Here is a 22,004-nt window from a genome sequence, read left to right on the forward strand (position 1 = left end):
ATGAGATTATGTTCTGTCACACAATTGAATCCTGAATACTAAAAACCCATGAATAATCCTATTTCATGAATAGCAATACAAGCATAAATTAGATACTATTATACAAGCCAAAAAACCAAATATAAGAGCAATATTACAACCTATATAGCTCAATGTACAACTAACCATAGCACAAACTGAGTAGTAGTACCAAACAAATCAAACCTCATATTAAACATTCATTCTAAGTAAACACAAAAACAAATCAAACCTCACTTTAATTAACATTAACCCCCAAAACCCATTAAAATTCAACTCGTTTTAATCAAAACCAACTTTCAAGAACAGTAGAATGAAACTGCATCAAGACAAGCACCAACAATATCAAAGCAGCCACCCCCCACGGCGAACCTCCCTCCTCCGGCGACTGGTACGCTAGCCAACGGCGACGCTCCCACGGTGACAACCCAAACCCAAAAAACTTTTCTGGGTGCTCCACATTTGACAACCATTTGACAGCAAAAAGCAGAATTAATGGAGTGATTAAAAGAACCCAATTGAAGCTCTCTTCAGTAGCTTCAATGGCTTCTTCGTAAGAAGAGTACCATTGAAATCCAAGAAAGAAGAAGATGAGCGACAAGATCAAAAGAACCGGATATGGAAGTGGGGTTAGCGAGAATGCTTCGAAAATTGAAGAATTTGTGGTTCTTGTGGGTGACATTTCACCTTCACTGTGTGAATGGTAATGATGAAGAATGGTTTAAAGGAGAGATTTGATGAAAATATGGAAAGGATTCTCCAATCCGTTACGGTTTGTATTACTGATTTTGAGGGATTCCATTGTGATTGGTACAAGTGTTGGAAGCTTTTTGGAAAGGTAAATGTACACACTGATGATGCACTGGGTACAACTGATGTTGCGTGGGGCAAGTAATGATGCATAAGGTATAACTGAGTAAAGAAGGTTTTATGTGGGAAAAGACCAAGATACCCCTCACCCACTTTGGAAAAGTCTCGATGGGAACCATAAATCATACTTGCAATCATTTTCATTTTGAGAAAAGAAAATTTATCATGGGTTGTGAAGAAACTTGTAGACTTATTTTAGTGGTTGTAAATATGTTTATCAAAAGTGATTTGAAGTTTTATATCGTCGTATTTGATATTTTGTTTATATGATAAATGACAATCCTGTTTTTTTCATAAATGTATATTCAAATTATTAAAAAAAATAAGAAATGTTAATTTGTTTGACTGTTCAATAGATACACATAACTAATGAATCCGGATCAAATAAAAAATAAAAAAATCGTAAAAACAATTTCATCCTTTGATCTCATCAAATCAAAGGTTATATAGATTCAATGATATTTTTAGTATATATTTCAAAATTAAATGATCTAACATCAACTATAAAAATAAATCATTAATACCTTAATTAGAAGAAAGTTTGTGAACGAAAATCAAGGTTACCAAGATTATGTGAGAAGTTTAGTAGGCAGGAAAGTAATTTTGGATGAAAATTATACCAAGTAGGAAATAGATTTGTTCTATCTGTTAAAAAAATATAATATTTGACTTGACATGTGTTTGTGTTTGAGTGTTTCTCTATGACACTTAAAAAGAAATTTTGTTCTATCTGTACAAAAAATATAATATTTGATTTGGCATACATTTATAAAAATAAAATAAAACTGAATGGCGTAATCGAACCCCTCAAATTTTTGACACGAAACAAAGGTGCTTTCAAGTTGTGTAGCATCCCTTTCAAATCGTCTATAATGTGATTACAGATAATATATGCATTACTTTTTGTGTCAACAATGCACCTTCTTTGACATGATCTCTATGGGACGTTTATCGAAAGCTTTAAAGGAAACTTTATATTTGAGAACGATCTCACTGAAATTCAAAACTTTAATAAAAACATTTGACAGAGAATCGTAAATCGAAAATGTTCTATTGGAGTATTAAAGAACGAGGTAGTTTCTGGAATCACAAATTGGTCTTGGATTTTGATTGGATAATATAATCACTTTCCAAATCTCATTACACTAAAACAACTTTGATGATACTAAGATCATAGTTTGAACTTTAAAATCTCATTACACTAAAACAACTACTAAATCATCAATATGTTCATTAGTAATCATAAAAAAGACTAATAGATAAAAAAAAAACAGTGGATTGTAATCGAATTTATAAATCTAAAATCACTTTTTGGAACAGTTCGGGTTTAATGAGATTGACCTACAAACATTTTGTCATTAGTAAAAAACTATTGATATTTAATTTACCAAAATACGATTGCAGAAAAACTATATATCTACAAAACTAATATAATCTTTAATCAAGCATTTCAAAACGTTGTATATCTTAAAATTACCCTTTAGACAACTTTAAATCTATCGGGCCAGATCTTTTTTAGCTAAACTTTTTGTTTTATTTATTAACTCGTTAAAGATAAAACATATTTTAAAGTTACATACACATGAGCTTTAGCTCCGTCCGATTCGTTTCCTTCTAGCTGAAGTTTTTGTTTTATATATTCAAATCATGAAAGATAGAACAAACCCAAAACGAATCATGCACATATAAATGATCCAAAATTGTCACCTCTAATAATCTCTAGCTTATTGCCTTATTCCACTAGACTGCAACATTTTTTGGAGAACGCCTTTTTTTTGTATGAATTAAGAAAAAGACAGCGAAACCAAAGAGATAATTTGTTAATATTTGATATATCTTAAACATGAAAGAATATATAATATATGTAAACTTTAAGAACATAGAAATTAGTCATAAAGAAAAGCTTTACCCAAGTTTAACATTAATTTTATGTACGCAATTCGATTGTTGCGCCAAAAGTCGAATGACACGGCTATCAAAGGGGAAAAAAAGAAAGAATATATTCGTTCTTTTCCTGGACACGTTTCCCTAATTAAAGGTGATATAATTGTTTTATTTAATCTGGGATTTTAAGACCTTATTAACTTAACCCTAGACTCGACTTTATAGCTCAACAAATTTGATAATTGATAGAATAGCTTCCCTTTTATTAAAATGAAAAGTTTAGCAAGCGAAAAAAGACTTTCCTTTCAAGTCCAAACTATTTACACATTTACCCTCGTTAGCTTTTGGTTTTTAATTTCTCCAACTAGGTTATTTTCTCAAATATTCATCAAATTATATATATCCACACAACGTCACCACTTTATCCAGGAAAAAAGAAAAAACAGGTGCACAACCAACAGGAAAATTACATTCTTCTTGTGTGTCTGTCTGTCTATATGTTTTTCTCCAACATAAGTGAAAAGACAAAAACAACCCTATACTATATGAGTAGAGCTAAAATCTGATATGCATGATGTGTGTTGAAAGAAGCATGGGCGTGTTGGGAATTTAAAAATAAACAGCAACATTGTTTCTAACACCAAAAAAAACAAAGAGAGAGCACCTTACATTACAACTTCACTGATCATTCATCTGCAGAAGCTGAAGTGTGGGCGGGGTATTTCTTCAAGATATCTGCCCATGTGGCACGACCCTCAGAGACCTCCTTGACAACAGCCGCCACCTCATCAATGCTGACACGGATTTGATCCTTGCTGTCCCTTTCGCGGATTGTCACCGATGACGTGGAATCCACAGTCACAGCAAATGGCACACCCAGCTCATCTGTTCTCGCATATCTTTTGCCTATTGAAGTACCTATACATACATAGATACAATATAAGAAGTCCACATTTTCCTATGAGAATTAATCAAACAAGACAATGGCAAACCTGTAATATCTTTCTTGTTTGAAATCCCGGCTGCAGTCAAAGATCTGGAGATGTTTTTAGCAACTTCTTCATATTGAGCGTTCTGAACCAATGGGAAAACAGTGCATTTGATGGGGGCCACAAGAGGGGGGAAACGGAAGACATTCAACTGTTCATCTCCAGCTTTGCTTGGTCTCATGTAGAAAGAATGTTCATAGAGACAGTAGATGATGCGACCGATGCCAAAAGAAGGTTCGATAACAGAAGGTGTGAAAACTCTCTGGTGTTCTTTCTTTTTTTCTTTTGATATTGTCACCATTTTTTTCGTTATTGTCACAGTTTTCTCAAGAGTGCAGACTTCAAACTCCACCTCCCCTTTTGTTTCCAAAACAGATTTCATATCCATCGCCTCTTTCTCACTCATCGCCTACATAAAACAGGAAATCAGAAAACCGTGTATATAAGTGGCTGTTTGATGGTTAATTAAAAAGAAGAATTTGTTTATACCTCCAATGCTTCAACTACCATCTTTTGATTACCCTTGAATGCAAGCCCAAGCTCCTTCTTAATAGGAGTAATAACAAGTTTCTAGAAGAAATACATCAATTTGTTAGCAGCTTTCTCAATTAAAAATATAAAAGTAGAAAAATTACCTCAACTTCTTTAGGTTCTGCAAATTTCTCTTGAGCCACAAGAGCAACACCACTTTTATCCTATGAAAACCAACCAACAACCCAAAACCTCGTTACAAATAATGGTAAAACCATAAAACATCATCTCTTCAATAAATAAGGAATTGAAGGAACTTTGTAAGTTCAAAAGACGTAAATGCCCTTCTATAATTAATGGTTACCGTGTGTGCACGTAGGTCATATGCGGATCTATCAGCAATCCCAACGCATTCGATCCAACCATAAGAGGATTCGATTTCAGCATCCCAACAATCTGCAGCGTAGTGGGCCATCTCATTTGGAAGATGCTGCCTGAAACGCAAACGTTCTTCATCGATCCCCAAACTTGTCAAAAATAGATATACTCTTCCGATGAAGTATGCAAGTGTTTGATTGTTCACAATCCCCTGTGAAGAAATATGTGTTTAAAAGCTATTAGGGTTGCATATTGCTACTATGAATGAATAGATATGAATACATTCCTATTTCCTGTAGTTTGCTCTAAAATTTTAAATAACAACGAACCTTAGAAACGGCTTCACCAAGACAAAGTCTTTTTGCAGATTGGCCTGACATTTGTAAATCTCTTGGGAACATGAGAAACTCGAGCTTTTCAACTTCAGAATATTTTGGGTGTGATTTGTCATCAGGATCCACAAAGTGTTCGATTTCTGCAAGTGTGAATTCACGGACTCTTAGAAGACCTTGTCGAGGAGATATCTGGAAAAAGATGACAACAAAATGTCAATTTCCAGAGAACATCGTTATTTAAGTGAACATAAATAAATTCATTACTTGAATAATCACTTAGGGTGCGTTTGGTTGTGGAAATTTTTCCAGTTTTCTAGGAAATTTTTTCAAGAAAAACAGAAATTTTGAAAACGCGTTTGGTTCGTTCAGTTTTCCAAAAAATTTCAAGAAAATGAAAATTTTCAGTTTTCCAACTTGTATGTAAATTCGAAAAGTGATTTTTACAGTTTTCCAAATTTCTAAGATGGAAAATGAAAACTCCCCCAGTTTCAACCAAACGCGTTTTCTGAAAATTTTATTGGAAATTTAAAGCGAAAACTCAACTCTATTTTCTGAAAACATTTTCTTAGAAAATGAAAACAATTTTCCACAACCAAACGCACCCTTAATGTCTTAAAAAAATACATAAAGCATGAATGAAATGCACGTGTTGCAATCTTAAATTTTCAAGAAAGGAAATGACCTCGTTTCTGAAAGCTTGACCAATTTGAGCAGCAGCAAATGGTAGCTTGTTACCATTGTAATAATACAAGTCTTTGAAGTTAACAAATATGCCTTGTGCTGTTTCAGGACGCATGTACCTGAATCATATCAAATGAAATGAGTAAAATATGGAAGAATGTAAAGCTATAATCATTGCAATTATGAAGTAAAATAATCTGAAAATAGTAGATGATTAATACTGACCCAGGGCTCACACCAGAAGGACCAATTGAGGTTTGAAACATGAGATTGAAAGGGTAAGGGTCTGAGAGAGGATTCTTAGTGTCAGGTGCAACAATGCCATATTCCTTGATCTTTGCACCAAGTTCCTCAGCTGAAAGATCATCAAGAACAGCAAGAATGTGTTTGAATTCAGCAGCCTTGTCAGCACTCATAGCCAGATCTTTTTCAAGCTTATCTTTACAATGATCTTTAAGAAGGTGATCAGCTCTGTAACATGTTCCAGTCTTTTCATCTTTAACCATCAGGTCGGTAAATTTATCAACATGACCAGATGCTTTCAAGACAACTTCAGGGGTGACACAAGGACAATCAACTTCTAGCATGTCCTCCTCAAGAACAAAATGCTGAGAAAATTTAAGCAAAATGATATTAGTATCCTCCACTATCATCTCCAACATCCAATCTATTGTTGTTTAGTTGAGGCATATCTCCAGTATTGAGTTTTGATGTTATTGTATCTTCGGATAATGAATAAGCTCTCGCATGATTCAAACAGATTCATATGTCAATTAATGGTTTGTTAAATAGTCAGTCTTTCTTAGGGATGCTTGGTAGCAAATTGCTTTAAGCTACACAATTTTAAAACTCAAGTAAGGTATAGATGTTTAAGGCTTTTGATTCTGGGAAAACTGTGTCCAATGATTTATCTTTTATTTCAGATTAGACACCAATCCTCCTAGTTGTACAGAAAATTACTTTATAACTGGCTTAGACAATAGAAACTTTAGGAGCTAAATAACAAAAAAACAACCAAGTTCATATTGAATTCTGTCCATTTTGTAAAAAATGAGACGAATACCTACAAGGAAAAATTAGTCACACATTGGCGCTGCATGTTTGGAATTCAATCCTCTTTCTCCCCCAAATTGCAACACACTTCAATACCTTATGCGAAAATTTAAAAATCCTAGATTTGAGATCGATATGAATTTTGTTGCAAGCCTCGTATATATTGGACTATCCAGAAAGTTTTGCGATTCATATCAATTTTGAGGTGAAAAGCCAATCAGTTCGAAAACAGCGGCAAATCCTATTTCCGAAATGAACAGGATATCACAAAGCCGATTGCATTTTCAAGCAGGAGATGAGAGTATAAAATTTAAGCGGTATGATTGTCATCGTGGCGATTATAAATTCAGATAAAACTCAACATACCTGACGCCAGAAAGCAAGGACGTTAGACTTAACGGCGCAGCCAGGAGGACCATAATCATACAAACCAGCAACACCTCTGTAAATTTTGAACGACGGGATGTAAAACAAACGTCGTTCGAGCGTATTAACGACGGCCTGACGGAACGCATCTCTGCTCATAACAGAGCCGTTAGCATCACCAGAAATGGAAGCTTTCAGTTGAGTCTCGATCGATGTTTTCTCGAGTTTCAGAGCATTGAGTGCTTTAACGGCTTCGTCTATCTCCGACTTTGATGCGCCGGAAGACTTCAATTGACGTATCGTGTTGCCGCTAGCATCGATCGTGGATTGTTTCTCAGCAAGAGCTCGTCGGAGTGAGTCCTCGGAGGTGGCCATTGGTGCGGTGGCGTTAGCCGGTCGTTGTAAAGAATATATTTGGCGGAATCTGGAGGTGATGCGGTGGTGAGCGAGTGATGATAAGATAGCGGAATGTAAACGCATGCGTTCCGATCAATGGCCCCACACCGGCGGTAGGATTAGGGTTTTAGGTTTTTGGGCTGTAGTTGGGCTCTGATGTAGGCCACTAAAAGATTCTATCGGATATTTTAGAAATTATTATGATTAGGCAATAAGGAGTGTACGTACAGAAACGGTACCATGTTGGTGACGCAAAACTATAATACATTTTCGTAAAATTAGATGATAGCCGAAAACGGTTAGCATATAGTTGGTAGGGTAAAGTCGTAATTTTTATTTGTTATATAAGTGTTTTGTAAAAGTAGCTGTTTTGAAATATATAAAATTACATAAAAGGACAATTGATTAAAAATAAATAAATATATAAATATATTTTTAAGGGTAATTATAAAAACTGATTTCAAAAGCTCACTAGCGTTTTGTTAAACGCTACATGAAATAACTTTTAGATTTGAAACGTTTTGTTTAAACTCAAAGCTAAACGCTCGTACTGACAAACGAAGTTTTTTGTTTAAACTAGAGCGTTTTGTCAAAAACTAAAAGTCGGAAGCTCCCAAACACTTTCAAAAGCTTCGTGCCAAACACGCCCTTAATAAAATTGATAATATTTTAATTCACTTGTTACTATTTAATATGGATAAAAGAATAATAAGAATAAAATATAAGAAATATATTTAATTTCTCAACTATAAAAATGTCACCGTCATCCAAAAAGTTTTGGAGTTGTACCAATTGTTCAAAATTTTCATTTTGTTACGAGTTGTTTTGTTTTAAATATTGAAAGTGTGTAAAATGATCTTTTTACCCTTTATAATTGGTTTTCCTTTTTTCTTTTGATTTACTTAACTATTTATGTAATTAAAATAAAACAAAAATAAAAATAAATCTATCCTAATACCATTACCCCACCAACATCCCGAGTTTTGTACCATAATCCTCTCTTTATTTAGTTTTCTCGTTAGTAAAAGTTTGAATGGGTAATTCTCGTTATTGTGAAGATTTAAGAATTGATAAATTTACAAAGTTGTGCGTAAATACATAGTGGATAAAAACATACACAAGCTTGGCATAAGTGAAATATGATCGGATGAAAAAATGGTTTGGAGTTTTTGGATCTCAAAACTAATAAACCTAGTTGGATGATGTCATGATCGAAGTTAGTACAACATAATTTAACTCAGAGAATTCTATGCGATCATTTTTTGCTTTGTTGGATTCCATCTGTCAAGCAATTTCTTTTGGATTCTAGTTCTAGAAAATATGGGAGATACATCAAGAAATCATCGGGATGGTATTTTACACATCATTGATATTGTTTAGATCACCACCATTTGCGATGTTTAGATATGTAGCTTCACGACTTGCCAGAAAGGAAAGAGACAGATCGACGTTCAAACATCACAGACGATGACGTTCACATCACCACCATTTGCGACATTTAGATCTGCAAATATTAGCTCTAATCTGCAACTCAATGAAGACGACGGTTGAGGGTGCCGCGCTATAAACCCTAGCTCTGTAAATCTGGACATAACCTCTATGGTAGGCGGCAAACCGGATCTGCAAACGGTGGTGGTCCAAAACCTTAGCAGGAAAGAGAGACGACTGCCACCACAATCAGTCGCCAAAAGCCTAGCAATCAATTGTCGTCGCCAAGTCGATGAACGCTGGGGTTTCAAACGGTGATGTCTTCGGAGAAGGAGAGAGACGAAATGATTGTTGTCGTGTTTGTCGAGGTAGCATTTGCAAAGGCGAAGCTGTCGTCAGAGCAGGAGATAGAAGACGACAGTGGCAGTGGTGGATTCGAGTTTCCGGCAATGGCGTTGATATTTTTGCCGAACAGTAAATAGAAAGAGGGTGATATTGAGTCTGTAAAGAGGGAAACGGGTTATATTTTGTTTTTCATTTTTCATTTTATTGTAAATTTGTAATTAGATAATAGTAAAGAAAAGAAAATGAAAAAAACAAATAAAATGGGCAAATCCGTCATTTGAAAAAAAATTAATTGCTTTGGACCAAACTCGCAATAAAATGAAAGTTTTGGAGCACTGGTGCAACTCCAAAACTTTTTGGACCAAAGTGGCAAATTTTAACATACCATAAGGACCATTTTTGCAGTTTTGTCTTGGTTATATGATCTTTTTATGATGGGAGCTTATTTATAGATAACAAATTTTCTCCATACACAACAACTTATGCTTTAAAATATTGTACTATGCAACTCTATAAATCATAAATTGTTGTGATCGGAGAAAAATTGTTGTGTACAAATCACTTCTCTTTTAGGATAGGTGTTTTCGAATTGGTTTCAGTCATTTTTTGTTGGGATAATAATTTTAAAAGGTAACCTTTTTTTTATTGGTATTCATTTAGTCATTGAGTTTTTTTTGTCAACATTTTCTCATCAAACTTATGACCTGTTATAGAAGTTTAGATGGTTTCTGACATATTTGACAACTCCAGCAAGAATTTGGTCATCTTGGGTGATTATAATTTTTTTGGCGATTGTTGGTAGAGAAAATAGGTAAGAAATAAAGGGTTGGAGAGGGAAACAAGAGAGATCGAAACAGTGCAGGAGGAACTAGAGATCGGAGAAATAGGGAGGGGTTGTGCTTTTTGGTGGTGAAGGTAACGACGGATGTTCTTGCTGGTTTCCGATGAGGATTATGGATAGGAAGGGAACGGCCATGTGCGATCAGAGCAATTAGGAGGAAATGGTTTTAGGAGGAAAGGAGTAAGAAATCTGTTGTCGTTGGGGGCGTTAGTGTGTAGCACCTGGTTCCTGGTACGTAAAAATTTATCTAAGTATTTTGCATTTTGGCCTTAGACTCGACGAGTTGTAGGCCCGACTTGCCGAGTAGAGACGGGTTTGGGAGCACGTTTAAGTTGGTGACTCGGCGAGTCCACATTCTGGACTCGGCGAGTCCCCGCTATCTGATGAAACCCTAAATTTCAAGGGTTTGCACCCTATTTAAACCAACCTTATGCGCCCCAACCTCGCCCCTTTCACCCTCAGAGCTCCCAACATCGTCCAAACCCTTATTCCTTGAGAGATTGAAGTGTTTTGGTGTGTTTCTTGAAGATTTTGAGAGGAGAGAAGAGTAGATCAAGAAGAGAAGAAGGAGGCCAGACATCTTGGTGTTATTTCAAGTTATTCCCTTGAGGTATAACTCAGTTACCCTCTGTTTTCATGCTGGTAGACCTTTATAGCTCCATTAAAGTCCTTCTTAAGCCATTTCCAAGCTTGATTATGAATTAGGGTTTGTAATAAGCTGATTAACCCTTAGATCTAGGCATGATTAAGCTCCAGGAGCTCATATCTACTGCCTTTATGGAGCCATATTGCATGAAAGCCCTAGATCTACTCTTTTAGTGCATTTTGAGCCCTAAAACCTTCATTGGTGTTTATTTACACGTAAAGTTGGAAACTTTATGTAACGCCCGTAGATCCGGGCTAGTCAATTTAGAGGCAATAAGGGTCGAAAACGACTTTTCGACAAAAGATTATTTAGAATAAATAATCTTAACCAAGTTGTAGTATATGTCACGAGGTTTCTGTACATATAAAGAACGCCGAAATCTGAGTTATAACGAAGAAGTTATGGCCCGTCGAAGTTTTACGGCAAAACCGACACGACACCGGGAAGCGTAAATAGTGAATTTACGATAGAGCAAGATTTAGCCTTAGCAATCTAAACAAAAGTTGTAGAATATGTTAAACTAAGAGCGTCGGTAAAAAGAACGCCCAAATCTGACTTCGTATGAGGAAGTTATGATTTTTCTAAGATTCGGCTTAGCAGTGCACGACCCGAAACTCGAATTTTTGTTCGAGCGGTTTTTGGCTTACGCGACCTAAATGAGAGTTGAAGATCTCATTAATAGGAACTCAACGGTAAAAAGATGGACGAAAACGGAGTTCGTATGAAGGAGTTATGAATTCTTCGCGGTCATTTAACAGTCTAAACGCCTCCTACAGTTAAATTTGAGATCGGTCGAGAATTAGCCGGCGGAGTCTAAATGAAAGTTGTAGATCTTGATTTTACCTACGCGTGGATATAAAGAACGTCGAAAACGGAGCTCGTATGCGAAAGTTATGATTTTTCTAAGTTCGGAGGCTGATACGCGATAGGGGGTGACGTGGCACCACCAGAATTGGACACGTGGCACCACCAGAAGGCCACCACATGGACCAACTCGGCGAGTCATGACTCAGACTCGACGAGTCCATCAGATTTTGCACTATAAATAGAGGTGTCGGGTCTAGCCTTCTCTTCACACCTCCCAAACTCACTTTCTCTCTCTAGTTTCTCTCTCTAAGCCTCCTTAAGCCCCCTAAAGCCTAGGTAAACCCCCTAGCACCCGAAGGAAGCCCCGAGGCTCCCGGAGTTCCGAGAAAAGAGCCTTTCGGCTCGGGAACGCTGCTCCAATTAAGTTCCGGTTTTCGATAAAATTCGTTGTAAGTGTGCTACGCTTACGCAATTTTTAATATAGCTTTCAAATAATTATAGGAATGTTATTAGGTCCTTAAAATAATTATTTGAGCTATTGTTATGAGTTATATCGAGTATTATTAACGCTTAATAATACTCGGACTAATTAATTTTTCGCGGTTATCGTTAAACTAAACCCTAGTGGTATCGATACTAGGTTTTATCGAAGGAATATCGTTTTGAGAGTATCGAAGCGCTGTCCGAGTGCTGAGTCACCACCTACTCAGGTGAGTGCATGGTCCCTTTCATCTTACACATAGATATGAAGTATTTTAATATAAATTACGTGCTATGTGTGCATATTGTTTGAATACTTGTTGTCTATGCTGGATGAATGATTTATACATGTTTTAAATGATTTAAACTGTATATTTATTTTATATCTACAAATATGTTGGGATAAAACATGGGTAGATGAAATAGTTGGTGAGTGATGAAATAAAATAATGAGAGATAGGTGATGATAGATAGGTGATTATGAATCGGTGATGTAGGATACTACAACCTTGTCCGACAATTTGGAGATGTAGTCATCTACCAGAGTATAGATGGCGGCCACGGACTATTATAGACAACCCCGTGGAAACACCAGCAGGCTAGCAACCTGTAGGTGATGAATTACGAGTTCAGGTGATGTTGTAACTACGAATTCATGCGATGATAGTCTAACCCTTATTATGATGTACGAGTCCAGGCGATATTGCGGCTACGTATTCATGCGATGATAGACCAACCCTTATCATGATTTATAAGTCCAGGTGATGTTGTGACTACGTAATCATGCGATGATACCCTAACACTTGCTAGACACATATTAAGGGAGTAATCCCCGGATTAGTATTGTCTATGCAATGTAGGCGATGATCCTTAGATAAAGTTCGTAGGAACAATCATATAAGGAAATACGATGTAAGGAGATGAGAAGTAAATATGATATAGGAGATGACCCTTGAGATAATATCTTTAGGGAAGACTAAAAGAAGATAATGGGGATGGGTAATTGGGTTGATTGTTTGATTGTTTGAACATAATAATTATATTATTGTGGGTTGAAAACCCTATGTACTCACCAGGTTTCCCAACCTGACCCACTCAGTTTATGTATATCACAGGTGACGAAGTGAAGTGACATTACACTGAGAGATTTAAAAGAGATGTAGATCACTAGTGTAAATCATTGTAAGTTCTGTTTATGCTTATGTTTCGGTATTAACGATGACATCCCAAACATTTTAAAATGAAATAAATACGTTTCTTCGAAAATGTTTTAATAACGTATTTACCATGTTTTTCTGGGAACAAATTCCGCAACATTTTTATGAAATGAAGTACTCTGATTTTTATAAAGCATAAACAAAATCGGTCTTTTCTGGCCGTGAAAATGGGGATGTCACACTTTACGTGTTAACCAGGCCCTAGAAACCCATATCTATGTATGGCATGAGCTGGATCCAAGCAAAATCGAATATTTAGTGTTTGCATGCGATAGACTCGGCGAGTCGTTCATCGGACTCGGTGAGTCGAGTCGCGAGTCCCCGAGTTTCCCTTTTTTGTGTTTGCGGAGTGGAGTAGTGAGTCATGGGGTGTGACTCAGTAAGTCGGAAGCCAGACTCACCCGTTAAGAAACTCGGCGAGTCAATGCCCTGACTCGGCGAGTCCAAGGCAATCTTCTTGCCTCAAGAACAGACTCGGCGAGTTGTTCATACAACTCGACGAGTCGCATCATAGCATGTTCTTCGGATGAACGTGAACTCGGCGAGTTGTTCATACAACTCGACGAGTAGGATGAAGGACTATTGGACCTTGGATTAAAAGGAAAACTCGTCGAGTAGAGACGGGGTTATGATCAGACAAAAGGATAGGGACTCGGCGAGTTGGCAGGCCAACTCGGCGAGTTGGCAGGCCAACTCGGCGAGTCGGGTCAACTGGAAGTTGACTTTGACTTTGACTCTTGGCTCGGTCAGGGGTAAATGGTCATTTTACCCTAAGGTCGGTTAGCAGTATTTGACTGGGTGTTTTGTGGGGATTTTAGCCGGAGGACTTCCGGGACAGCAGCAGCAGAAGACAGTCAATTCCCATGCAGATCAGCAGCTACTTTGAGGTGAGTTACCTTCCAGTAGCGGTGGGTCTACGGCCACAATGTCGGCCCACCAGTAGGAGTTGTTTGTTAGATGATTTTCTTTGTGATATCATCTAGGTTTGCTACTACCTGATATGTTATATGATGGCCTGATATGAATATGTGATGATAGTGGAGTTCGGTTGTTAGGACCGAAGGGTAGGTCAGACACCCCAGATATGTCTGACAGTACGTGATGATCTGTTTATATGCTGGCATGATATGTTATATGTGATAGTGGTAGTAGGAGGGGAATCGTCCCCAAGCCTGGTCGTTAGGACCGAAGGGTAGATCGGACGCCCTAGATATGTCTGATAATATGTTATGTTATGATATATGTGATAGTAGCAGTAGGGGGTGAAATAGTCCCCTAGGATCGGTTGTTAGGACCGATGGGTAGTCAGCACCCCAGAATGGCTTGACATGGGTAGTCAGCACCCCAGATCGGCTTGACACGGGTAGGTCGGCACCCCAGAATGGCCGTACCGGGTAGGTCAGGCACCCCAGAATTGTCCGGCAGTGTGTATGATATGTGATTGTATGGTATGTGGTAAGATGGGGGAACTCACTAAGCTTCGTGCTTACAGTTTTCAGTTTTGGTTTCAGGTACCTCTTCTTCGAAGGGGAAGGAGCCGGCACGGTAGCGGTACATCACACACACGCTTTGTATTCCGCACTATGGGATCCTCCTGGGGTTTTGTACTCTGATAGTATTATGTTTTATGAAATGGTTTCCAAACAAGCAACACCTTTTATGAAATGACATAATCCGTGAATGTTTTATTTCTAATGTTTTGCAAATTGTATGTTTTAAAAATGAAATTTTTTGCTCCTATTTTTGGGATGTTACAAGTTGGTATCAGAGCCCTGGTTTGAGGGATTCGGACACGCCTTCGGGGGTGTCTGAACTCAAATCAAGGGATTTAAAAGATTTTAAGGAAGAAAATATTTTTCCGAAAAGCTAAGTAAAGAGTTTAAGAAGGAACGAAGTGTGTGATGTGCGCGACCGACCGAGCTCAAGTAAGTATTCCCCAAAGTACCCATACCAGCTTATGTTATGTTTATCAGTTTCAGTAGAACAACATACTAGAATAGGACTAAGGATCTAGGAGTGATGCCTTATGTGCCTGCCTTATGTGCTTCAGTGTATGAAAATTGCATGCTAGAATTGAGTAGACAGTAGTAGGATAGCCTGTTAGGGTTATGCCAGATAGTATGTGTTTAGCATTGTATGCTAGTACAACTTTCCTCTATGAGGACATATTTGCCTGAGATTGTTTCCTTGTGTCTGAATGCTGCTTGCTTTGTGCTTCGTGAGGACTTTGAGTGATGAGAGTTAGACATTATATGAATACGTCACGTCACATGTGATCAGGGTTGAATAATCTTAGAGTGCTGGATTTGGCCTTACTGCGCGGCTTTTGTCTGAGTCTAACCGTGTAGAGACGAGTCTGTTACTCGAAGGATTATCTGAGCCTCAACACATGTGATGGTATTCAGGTAATGACTAATTGACATTACAAGGAGGCCTTCAGCAGCTGAGGATCGGGTAGGGTGGAGTTAGAGATTTCCCGGGGCAAGCCTAGGATGAGTATAACAGTGATCAGCGGTAGTAAAAGAGACCTGGTGGAGTCAAGGAAGACCTTGGAAAAGGTACGGATAGATGTGGAAGGTAGTATGGGCCCGTACTACTGAAAGCAGAGGATCCGTATCCGAAACTAAGGAAGGCCAAGATAAGACCAGAGAACTTGTAGTACGTGTGATCCCTCAAGAGGTGTCAGTATCGCTAACAATTATTATTTTTGTATTTCAGAATGGTGGTACTACGCTCGAGGCCAGTAGTTGGCAGCTTAGGAGAGGGATCGGGTTCAGGATCAGGTTCCGAGCCAGTAGATGAGGGGCTACGCGAGTTCATCGCGTCAGAGATCACCAGAGGCATCCTTGAGTTGACCCCCCTTATCTTCGGGTCGATCAAGGAAGGGATATTGGAGTTGATGGAGGATCGCCTCAGGGCATTCAGGAGCGACATGGCATCTGGCCAGTCGGGATCTCGCACGCTGTCCTTCAAGGACTTCCGGGGCAGTGGTGCACCGGATTTTCACGGGGTAAAGGACCCCATAGCTGTCAGGCGATGGATTGCAGACATTGAGTCTGCACAGATGATCAACTTCTGCCCTGAGGGGTCGAAGGTGAGGTTTGCAGCAGGGTGTTTACGAGATCGAGCTAGGGATTAGTGGGAGTCCGTGGGTGACTCGTTGGGAGCCTCAGCTGTCGAGGCTATGACTTGGTCGGACTTCGCGACTAGGATCAGGGCAGAGTTTGTGCCGCCTGTCGAGCTTCAACAGCTGGCCAAGGAGTTTTTGGATATGAGACAGCCGACGGAGACTGTGGCGGAGATCACCGCCAAGTTCCAGGAGAGGGCGTTGCTGGTGCCCCAAGTCTTCATCGTAGTCGACTTCATGCATAAACATTGAAGGCTTTAATGTGTGCTCAAAGTTGGTTGTTGAATGAAATTCGAGCTAATATATTATTGTATATTAATATATAAATCGTTTTTGCATATTAGTATTATTTTTTTTTTGAAATTGTTTTATGTTTTCTTATATACAATAACTTGTTTAGAAGTGACATATTGTCGTTATGTTGAATTTTATTATGATGTGAAAGATGTAAAATGACGATAATAAGAATATTACTTTTATATACTTTGGATGTTTTGGTATGATTTTGGGTTTGTTTAACATTTTGTAGGAGACACTACAGAAAACGAGACAACAAGTTTGGATGATTTGGTTTGATTTTGAGTTTGTTTTAATGTTTAAATGTAATGTACTATTGCGATGAATTTGGTTTTTCATATTTTGTACTTGGTTTCTTGGTTGGTTGCTTTTATAACAATATTAGACTACTACTAAATTCTACATGGTTAAATGATGTTATGAACGTATTTGATGTTGTAAGCCTATGTAAATTTTATTTTTTCACTGTTCCATTGTAGGTTTTTCCAAACAATTTTAACTTTTTTTGGCATAGATTTCAGGTTTTGGGTTTAGGGTCAAGTTCGGGGAAATTTTCAGCCCCGATAAGAAACCCGCGGATATCGGGTCGGGGAAGGGAACAAGTTTTGATATCAGGTTTGGGGATGGGATACCCTGCCCCGCCCCATTGTCATTCCAAATCAGTCATGAATCAAACAGTAAAAATAAAAGTACAAGTGATCTGATATGATCAAAGCTTTAGTACTTTATTGATTAGAGTGAAAATACAAGATATAGATTTGAAGTTTATAGGAAGCTTAGGCTTAATCACACTAACTAAGCACTATACATAGTGGTAATTACATCACAAAAACATAAACAATATCAAACCACTATACATAAAAATATCACATCATCAGTTCCGAGATTTGCAACTCAACAACGCCTATAAAGTAAAGAAATTACGAAAAGTTCCAAAACTCTTAAAAAAACTAAAAAATTGCCAAAAAACCTCCTTCACAGAAAGAGAAGTGTGGGCGGGGTATTTCTTCAAGATATCTGCCCATGTGGCACGGCCCTCAGAGACCTCCTTAACAACAGCCGCCACCTCATCGATGCTGACACGGATTTGATCCTTGCTGTCCCTTTCACGGATTGTGACTGATGACGTGGAATCTACAGTCACAGCGAATGGCACACCCAGCTCATCTGTTCTTGCATATCGTTTGCCTATTGACGTACCTATACAATATAAACACAGGTTAAGTTAAAATTCTTATGAGAAGTAATCAAACAAGACAATGGCAAACCTGTAATATCTTTCTTGTTTGAAATCCCGGCTGCAGTCAAAGATCTGGAGATGTTTTTAGCAACTTGTTCGTATTGAGCGTTCTGAACCAAAGGGAAAACAGTGCATTTGATGGGGGCCACAAGAGGGGGGAAACGGAAGACATTCAACTGTTCATCTCCGGCTTTGCTTGGTCTCATGTAGAAAGAATGTTCATAGAGACAGTAGATGATTCGACCAATGCCAAAAGAAGGTTCGATAACAGAAGGTGTAAAAACTCTCTGGTGTTCTTTCTTTTTTTCTTTTGATATTGTCACCATTTTTTTGGTTATTGTAACAGTTTTCCCAAGAGTGCAGACTTCAAACTCCACCTCCCCTTTTGTTTCCAAAACAGATTTCATATCCATCGCCTCTTTTTCACTCATCGCCTACGTAAAACAGGAAATCAAGAATTGGTGTATAGGGAGGGGCTGTTTGATAGTTAAGAGAAGAATTTGTTTATACCTCCAATGCTTCAACTACCATCTTTTGATTACCCTTGAATGCAAGCCCAAGCTCCTTTTTAATGGGAGTAATAATCACTTTCTGAAAAAAAAAATACACCAAATTTTCGCAATTTCCTCCATTAAAAATATAAAACCATCAACTACACAACTAGAATAATTACCTCAACTTCTTTAGGTTGTGCAAATTTCTCTTGAGCTACAAGAGCAACACCACTTTTGTCCTATGAAAATCAAGACTCAAGAATATCATTAGAAACATTGCAATTATCATCTAGCTGCATTGTAAGTTTTTAAAACTATTTTTTAAATTATTGAACAAATGTTGCAAAGCATTTTCATTCAAAAATCAATGTAGGCAATGTCATTACATGTCAAGAAGACATCAATACAATAATCAACCCAAAGAACATCAGTATCAAACTATCAAAGCCAACATCGCCAAACAAAATTTCACAACAATGGAACATTTGTGAAACTTGAATACTGATTGATGACATTTTCCCTTCAATGTTTCAACATTGCAACAAAACTAAAAATTGGTTACTATGTAAGAGCATATGGTATGGGCAACTTGAAGTGGTATCATAACAAGAAGCAACAAGATGAGGGGGTGGTGTTCATCGTGTTATAACACCATGTTAAAAGGAGAGAGATAGAAAGAGATAATTTGGCAGCCAATAGGTGATCACGTTTCTTCTTGTCATGGAGACAACAAGAAGCACCACAACAAGATGCAATAAGAAAGAGGGGGGGGGGGGTGGTGTTTTTGATGTTATAACGGCGTTATGGGCTGCCAACTCAGCCACAACAAAAAACAACACGATCCACACCGTATGCTCTAATGAAATTGTTCAAAAGTAAATTACAATTTTGTTAGTAAAGTTGATTTTTTTCAATTTTGTTCCCAAAAAATTTTCATTTGCAATTTTGGTCCTTATTTGAGGTTTTACGTAACGTTTTCTGTTCCAAGCAAAATAACCATACTTTTAGGTAGACCTGACAATCCGTGTCAGTGTGGCGTGTATACGTATCAAACACGAACGACACATAATTAATGTCTGATAAGTGACACAACACCAATAGACAAGTTTTTAATTCGTGTCTATACATGTTTATACGTGTCGCGTGTCAACAAAATTTAATTCATATTTGACACGTGTAAGACACGAAACACGAATTTCTAAAACTTATACATGAAAAACTCATGTCGTGTATCAAATTGCCAGATCTATTTTTGGGACCAAAATTTCAAAAATCAACAATACTTGGGGACCAAAATCAATCATTTTACTTGGAACTGGATAATAAATCGTTACAAATAAAAACCAAAAAGCAAGAAAACATTTTAGGACAAAACTTACAAAATCAGCTATACTCGTGGGACCAAAAATGTTATTTACTATTGTTTCAATAGACCTGCCACGTCATATGTCCACATGATGACATGAAAATCAATCAACAAAGAAAATCAAAATTCAAAAGGGTACCGTGTGTGCACGTAGGTCATAAGCAGATCTATCAGCAATCCCAACGCATTCGATCCAACCATAAGAGGATTCGATTTCAGCATCCCAACAATCTGCAGCATAGTGGGCCATCTCATTTGGAAGATGCTGCCTGAAGCGCAAACGTTCTTCATCGATCCCCAAACGTGTCAAAAATAGATACACTCTTCCGATGAAGTATGCAAGTGTTTGATTGTTCACAATCCCCTGTGAAGAAAATCATGTTTAATTGCTGTTTCCTGTACTTTGCTTTAAAATACCGAATAACAACTAACCTTAGAAACGGCTTCACCAAGACAAAGTCTTTTTGCAGATTGGCCTGACATTTGTAAATCCCTTGGGAACATGAGAAACTCGAGGTTTTCAACTTCAGAATATTTTGGGTGTGATTTATCATCAGGATCCACAAAGTGTTCGATCTCTGCAAGTGTGAATTCACGGACTCTTAGAAGACCTTGCCTAGGAGATATCTGAAGAAAGATGACAACAAAATGTCACTTATTCGACTCCAAATTTTATTGCTTCAAAGACTAAAAACCGAAAAACAGGGGCCCAAAAGAAAATCCAATCCGAATAGACCTTAGCAAAATAAAAATAACAAGATTGGTATTTGGGGCTAAAAAGCAAATGACCTCATTTCTGAAAGCTTGACCAATTTGAGCAGCAGCAAAAGGTAGCTTGTTTCCATTGTAATAGTACAAGTCTTTGAAGTTAACAAATATGCCTTGTGCTGTTTCAGGACGCATGTACCTGAACCATATTAAATGAAAACAGTTGCAAATATGGAAGAATGTAAAACCATGATTGTTATAAGATATAATACTGACCCAGGGCTTACGCCAGAAGGACCAATTGAGGTCTGAAACATGAGATTGAAAGGGTAAGGATCTGAGAGAGGACTCTTAGTGTCAGGTGCAACAATGCCATATTCCTTGATCTTTGCACCAAGTTCCTCAGCTGAAAGATCATCAAGAACAGCAAGAATGTGTTTGAATTCAGCAGCCTTATCAGCACTCATAGACAGGTCCTTTTCAAGCTTATCTTTACAATGATCTTTAAGAAGGTGATCAGCTCTGTAACATGTTCCAGTCTTTTCATCTTTAACCATCAGGTCGGTAAATTTATCAACATGACCAGATGCTTTCAAGACAACTTCAGGGGTGACACAAGGACAATCAACTTCTAGCATGTCCTCCTCTAGAACAAAATGCTGAGAAAGTTTAAGCAGAAATATTATCTACTAATCCTGTTAACATAAAATGCTTGTTGGTAAACTTAAACAAACGACAAATGATTTGGAGAGAAAAAAAAAACAAAAAGCAATCATGTTCAGATTGAATCTGCCCAATTGTGAAATGAAGCGGGTTAAGTTCAAAACCCTATCGGCTTCTTCACCCAAATTGCTACACTTTGACTCTATAGTGTGAAAACTAGAAAATCCTACATCCAAAATTGATATGAATGGTGTTGCAAACCTCATATCTAGTGAATTATCTATATAGGTTTTATAACTCGAATCGATTTTGATCTTAAAAGGGCAACCCGTTCGTAATCAGCGGCAAAACTTATTCGGAAATGAATGGGGTATCTATTTCACAGATTGAACTCTTAAAGTCGAATGCATTTTAGAGCAGAAGAGCAAAGTATGAACATATAGCGGAATAACTTCACTCATGAAGATTGATAAAACTCTACATACCTGACGCCAGAAAGCAAGAACGTTAGATTTAACGGCGCAACCAGGAGGACCATAATCATATAAACCAGCAACACCTCTGTAAATTTTAAACGAGGGAATGTAAAACAGACGTCGTTCGAGCGTATTAACGACGGCCTGACGGAACGCATCCCTGCTCATAACAGAGCCGTTAGCATCACCAGAAACGGAAGCTTTCAGTTGAGTCTCGATCGATGTTTTCTCGAGTTTCAAAGCATTGAGTGCTTTAACGGCGTCGTCTATCTCCGAATTTGATGCGCCGGAAGACTTCAATTGACGTATCGAGTTGCCGGTCGCATCGATCGTGGATTGTTTCTCAGCAAGAGCTCGTCGGAGTGAGTCCTCGGAGGTGGCCATTGGTGCTATGTCGTCGGCTGGTCGTCGTAGAAAAAATATAGGCG

The 22,004-nt window shown here is 37.8% G+C and overlaps 3 protein-coding genes across 4 annotated transcripts; all 3 read right to left on the reverse strand.

The window, feature by feature from the left end:
* Positions 1–304: 304 nt before the first annotated feature.
* Positions 305–700, reverse strand: LOC145067785 (uncharacterized). Its single transcript, XM_079014835.1, has one exon. The coding sequence runs from the start codon at positions 698–700 to the stop codon at positions 305–307; it is 396 nt and encodes a 131-aa protein (XP_078870961.1).
* Positions 701–3,219: 2,519 nt separating this feature from the next.
* On the reverse strand, positions 3,220–7,579 carry LOC145071238 (glycine--tRNA ligase, mitochondrial 1-like). Its single transcript, XM_079018155.1, has 9 exons — positions 7,046–7,579; positions 5,852–6,234; positions 5,628–5,745; positions 4,940–5,134; positions 4,597–4,821; positions 4,397–4,456; positions 4,251–4,331; positions 3,765–4,170; positions 3,220–3,690 (listed from the first exon to the last, which is right to left on the reverse strand). The coding sequence occupies exons 1-9, from the start codon at positions 7,523–7,525 to the stop codon at positions 3,458–3,460; spliced, it is 2,181 nt and encodes a 726-aa protein (XP_078874281.1). The 5' UTR covers positions 7,526–7,579; the 3' UTR covers positions 3,220–3,457.
* A 9,756-nt stretch (positions 7,580–17,335) lies between these two features.
* LOC145066520 (glycine--tRNA ligase, mitochondrial 1-like) lies at positions 17,336–22,004 on the reverse strand. Of its 2 annotated transcripts, none has more exons than XM_079013803.1 (9): positions 21,586–22,004; positions 20,714–21,096; positions 20,519–20,636; positions 20,162–20,356; positions 19,869–20,093; positions 18,543–18,602; positions 18,380–18,460; positions 17,898–18,303; positions 17,336–17,829 (listed from the first exon to the last, which is right to left on the reverse strand). In XM_079013803.1, the coding sequence occupies exons 1-9, from the start codon at positions 21,958–21,960 to the stop codon at positions 17,534–17,536; spliced, it is 2,139 nt and encodes a 712-aa protein (XP_078869929.1). In that variant the 5' UTR covers positions 21,961–22,004; the 3' UTR covers positions 17,336–17,533. The 2 variants fall into 2 exon arrangements, with proteins under 2 accessions (XP_078869929.1, XP_078869930.1); XM_079013804.1 differs by having other exon boundaries at positions 20,714–21,132; positions 21,586–21,723.

The sequence above is a fragment of the Lactuca serriola genome, chromosome 8 (genome assembly GCF_051521515.1).
Source record: "Lactuca serriola cultivar US96UC23 chromosome 8, Lser_US96UC23_V15, whole genome shotgun sequence".
NCBI classification, from domain to species: domain Eukaryota; kingdom Viridiplantae; phylum Streptophyta; class Magnoliopsida; order Asterales; family Asteraceae; genus Lactuca; species Lactuca serriola.

Excerpts from the sequence above, each read along its gene's own strand:
- LOC145067785 (XM_079014835.1), bottom strand. The coding sequence starts at position 700 with ATGTCACCCACAAGAACCACAAATTCTTCAATTTTCGAAGCATTCTCG.
- LOC145071238 (XM_079018155.1), bottom strand. The coding sequence starts at position 7,525 with ATGCGTTTACATTCCGCTATCTTATCATCACTCGCTCACCACCGCATC. Across the intron at positions 5,135-5,627 it reads GTCAAGCTTTCAGAAACGAG|ATATCTCCTCGACAAGGTCT; the intron begins GTCATTTCCTTT and ends ATCTTTTTCCAG. Across the intron at positions 4,171-4,250 it reads TGGTAGTTGAAGCATTGGAG|GCGATGAGTGAGAAAGAGGC; the intron begins GTATAAACAAAT and ends TGTTTTATGTAG.
- LOC145066520 (XM_079013803.1), bottom strand. The coding sequence starts at position 21,960 with ATGGCCACCTCCGAGGACTCACTCCGACGAGCTCTTGCTGAGAAACAA. Across the intron at positions 21,097-21,585 it reads TTCTTGCTTTCTGGCGTCAG|CATTTTGTTCTAGAGGAGGA; the intron begins GTATGTAGAGTT and ends AAACTTTCTCAG. Across the intron at positions 17,830-17,897 it reads AAACAAGAAAGATATTACAG|GTACGTCAATAGGCAAACGA; the intron begins GTTTGCCATTGT and ends TATATTGTATAG.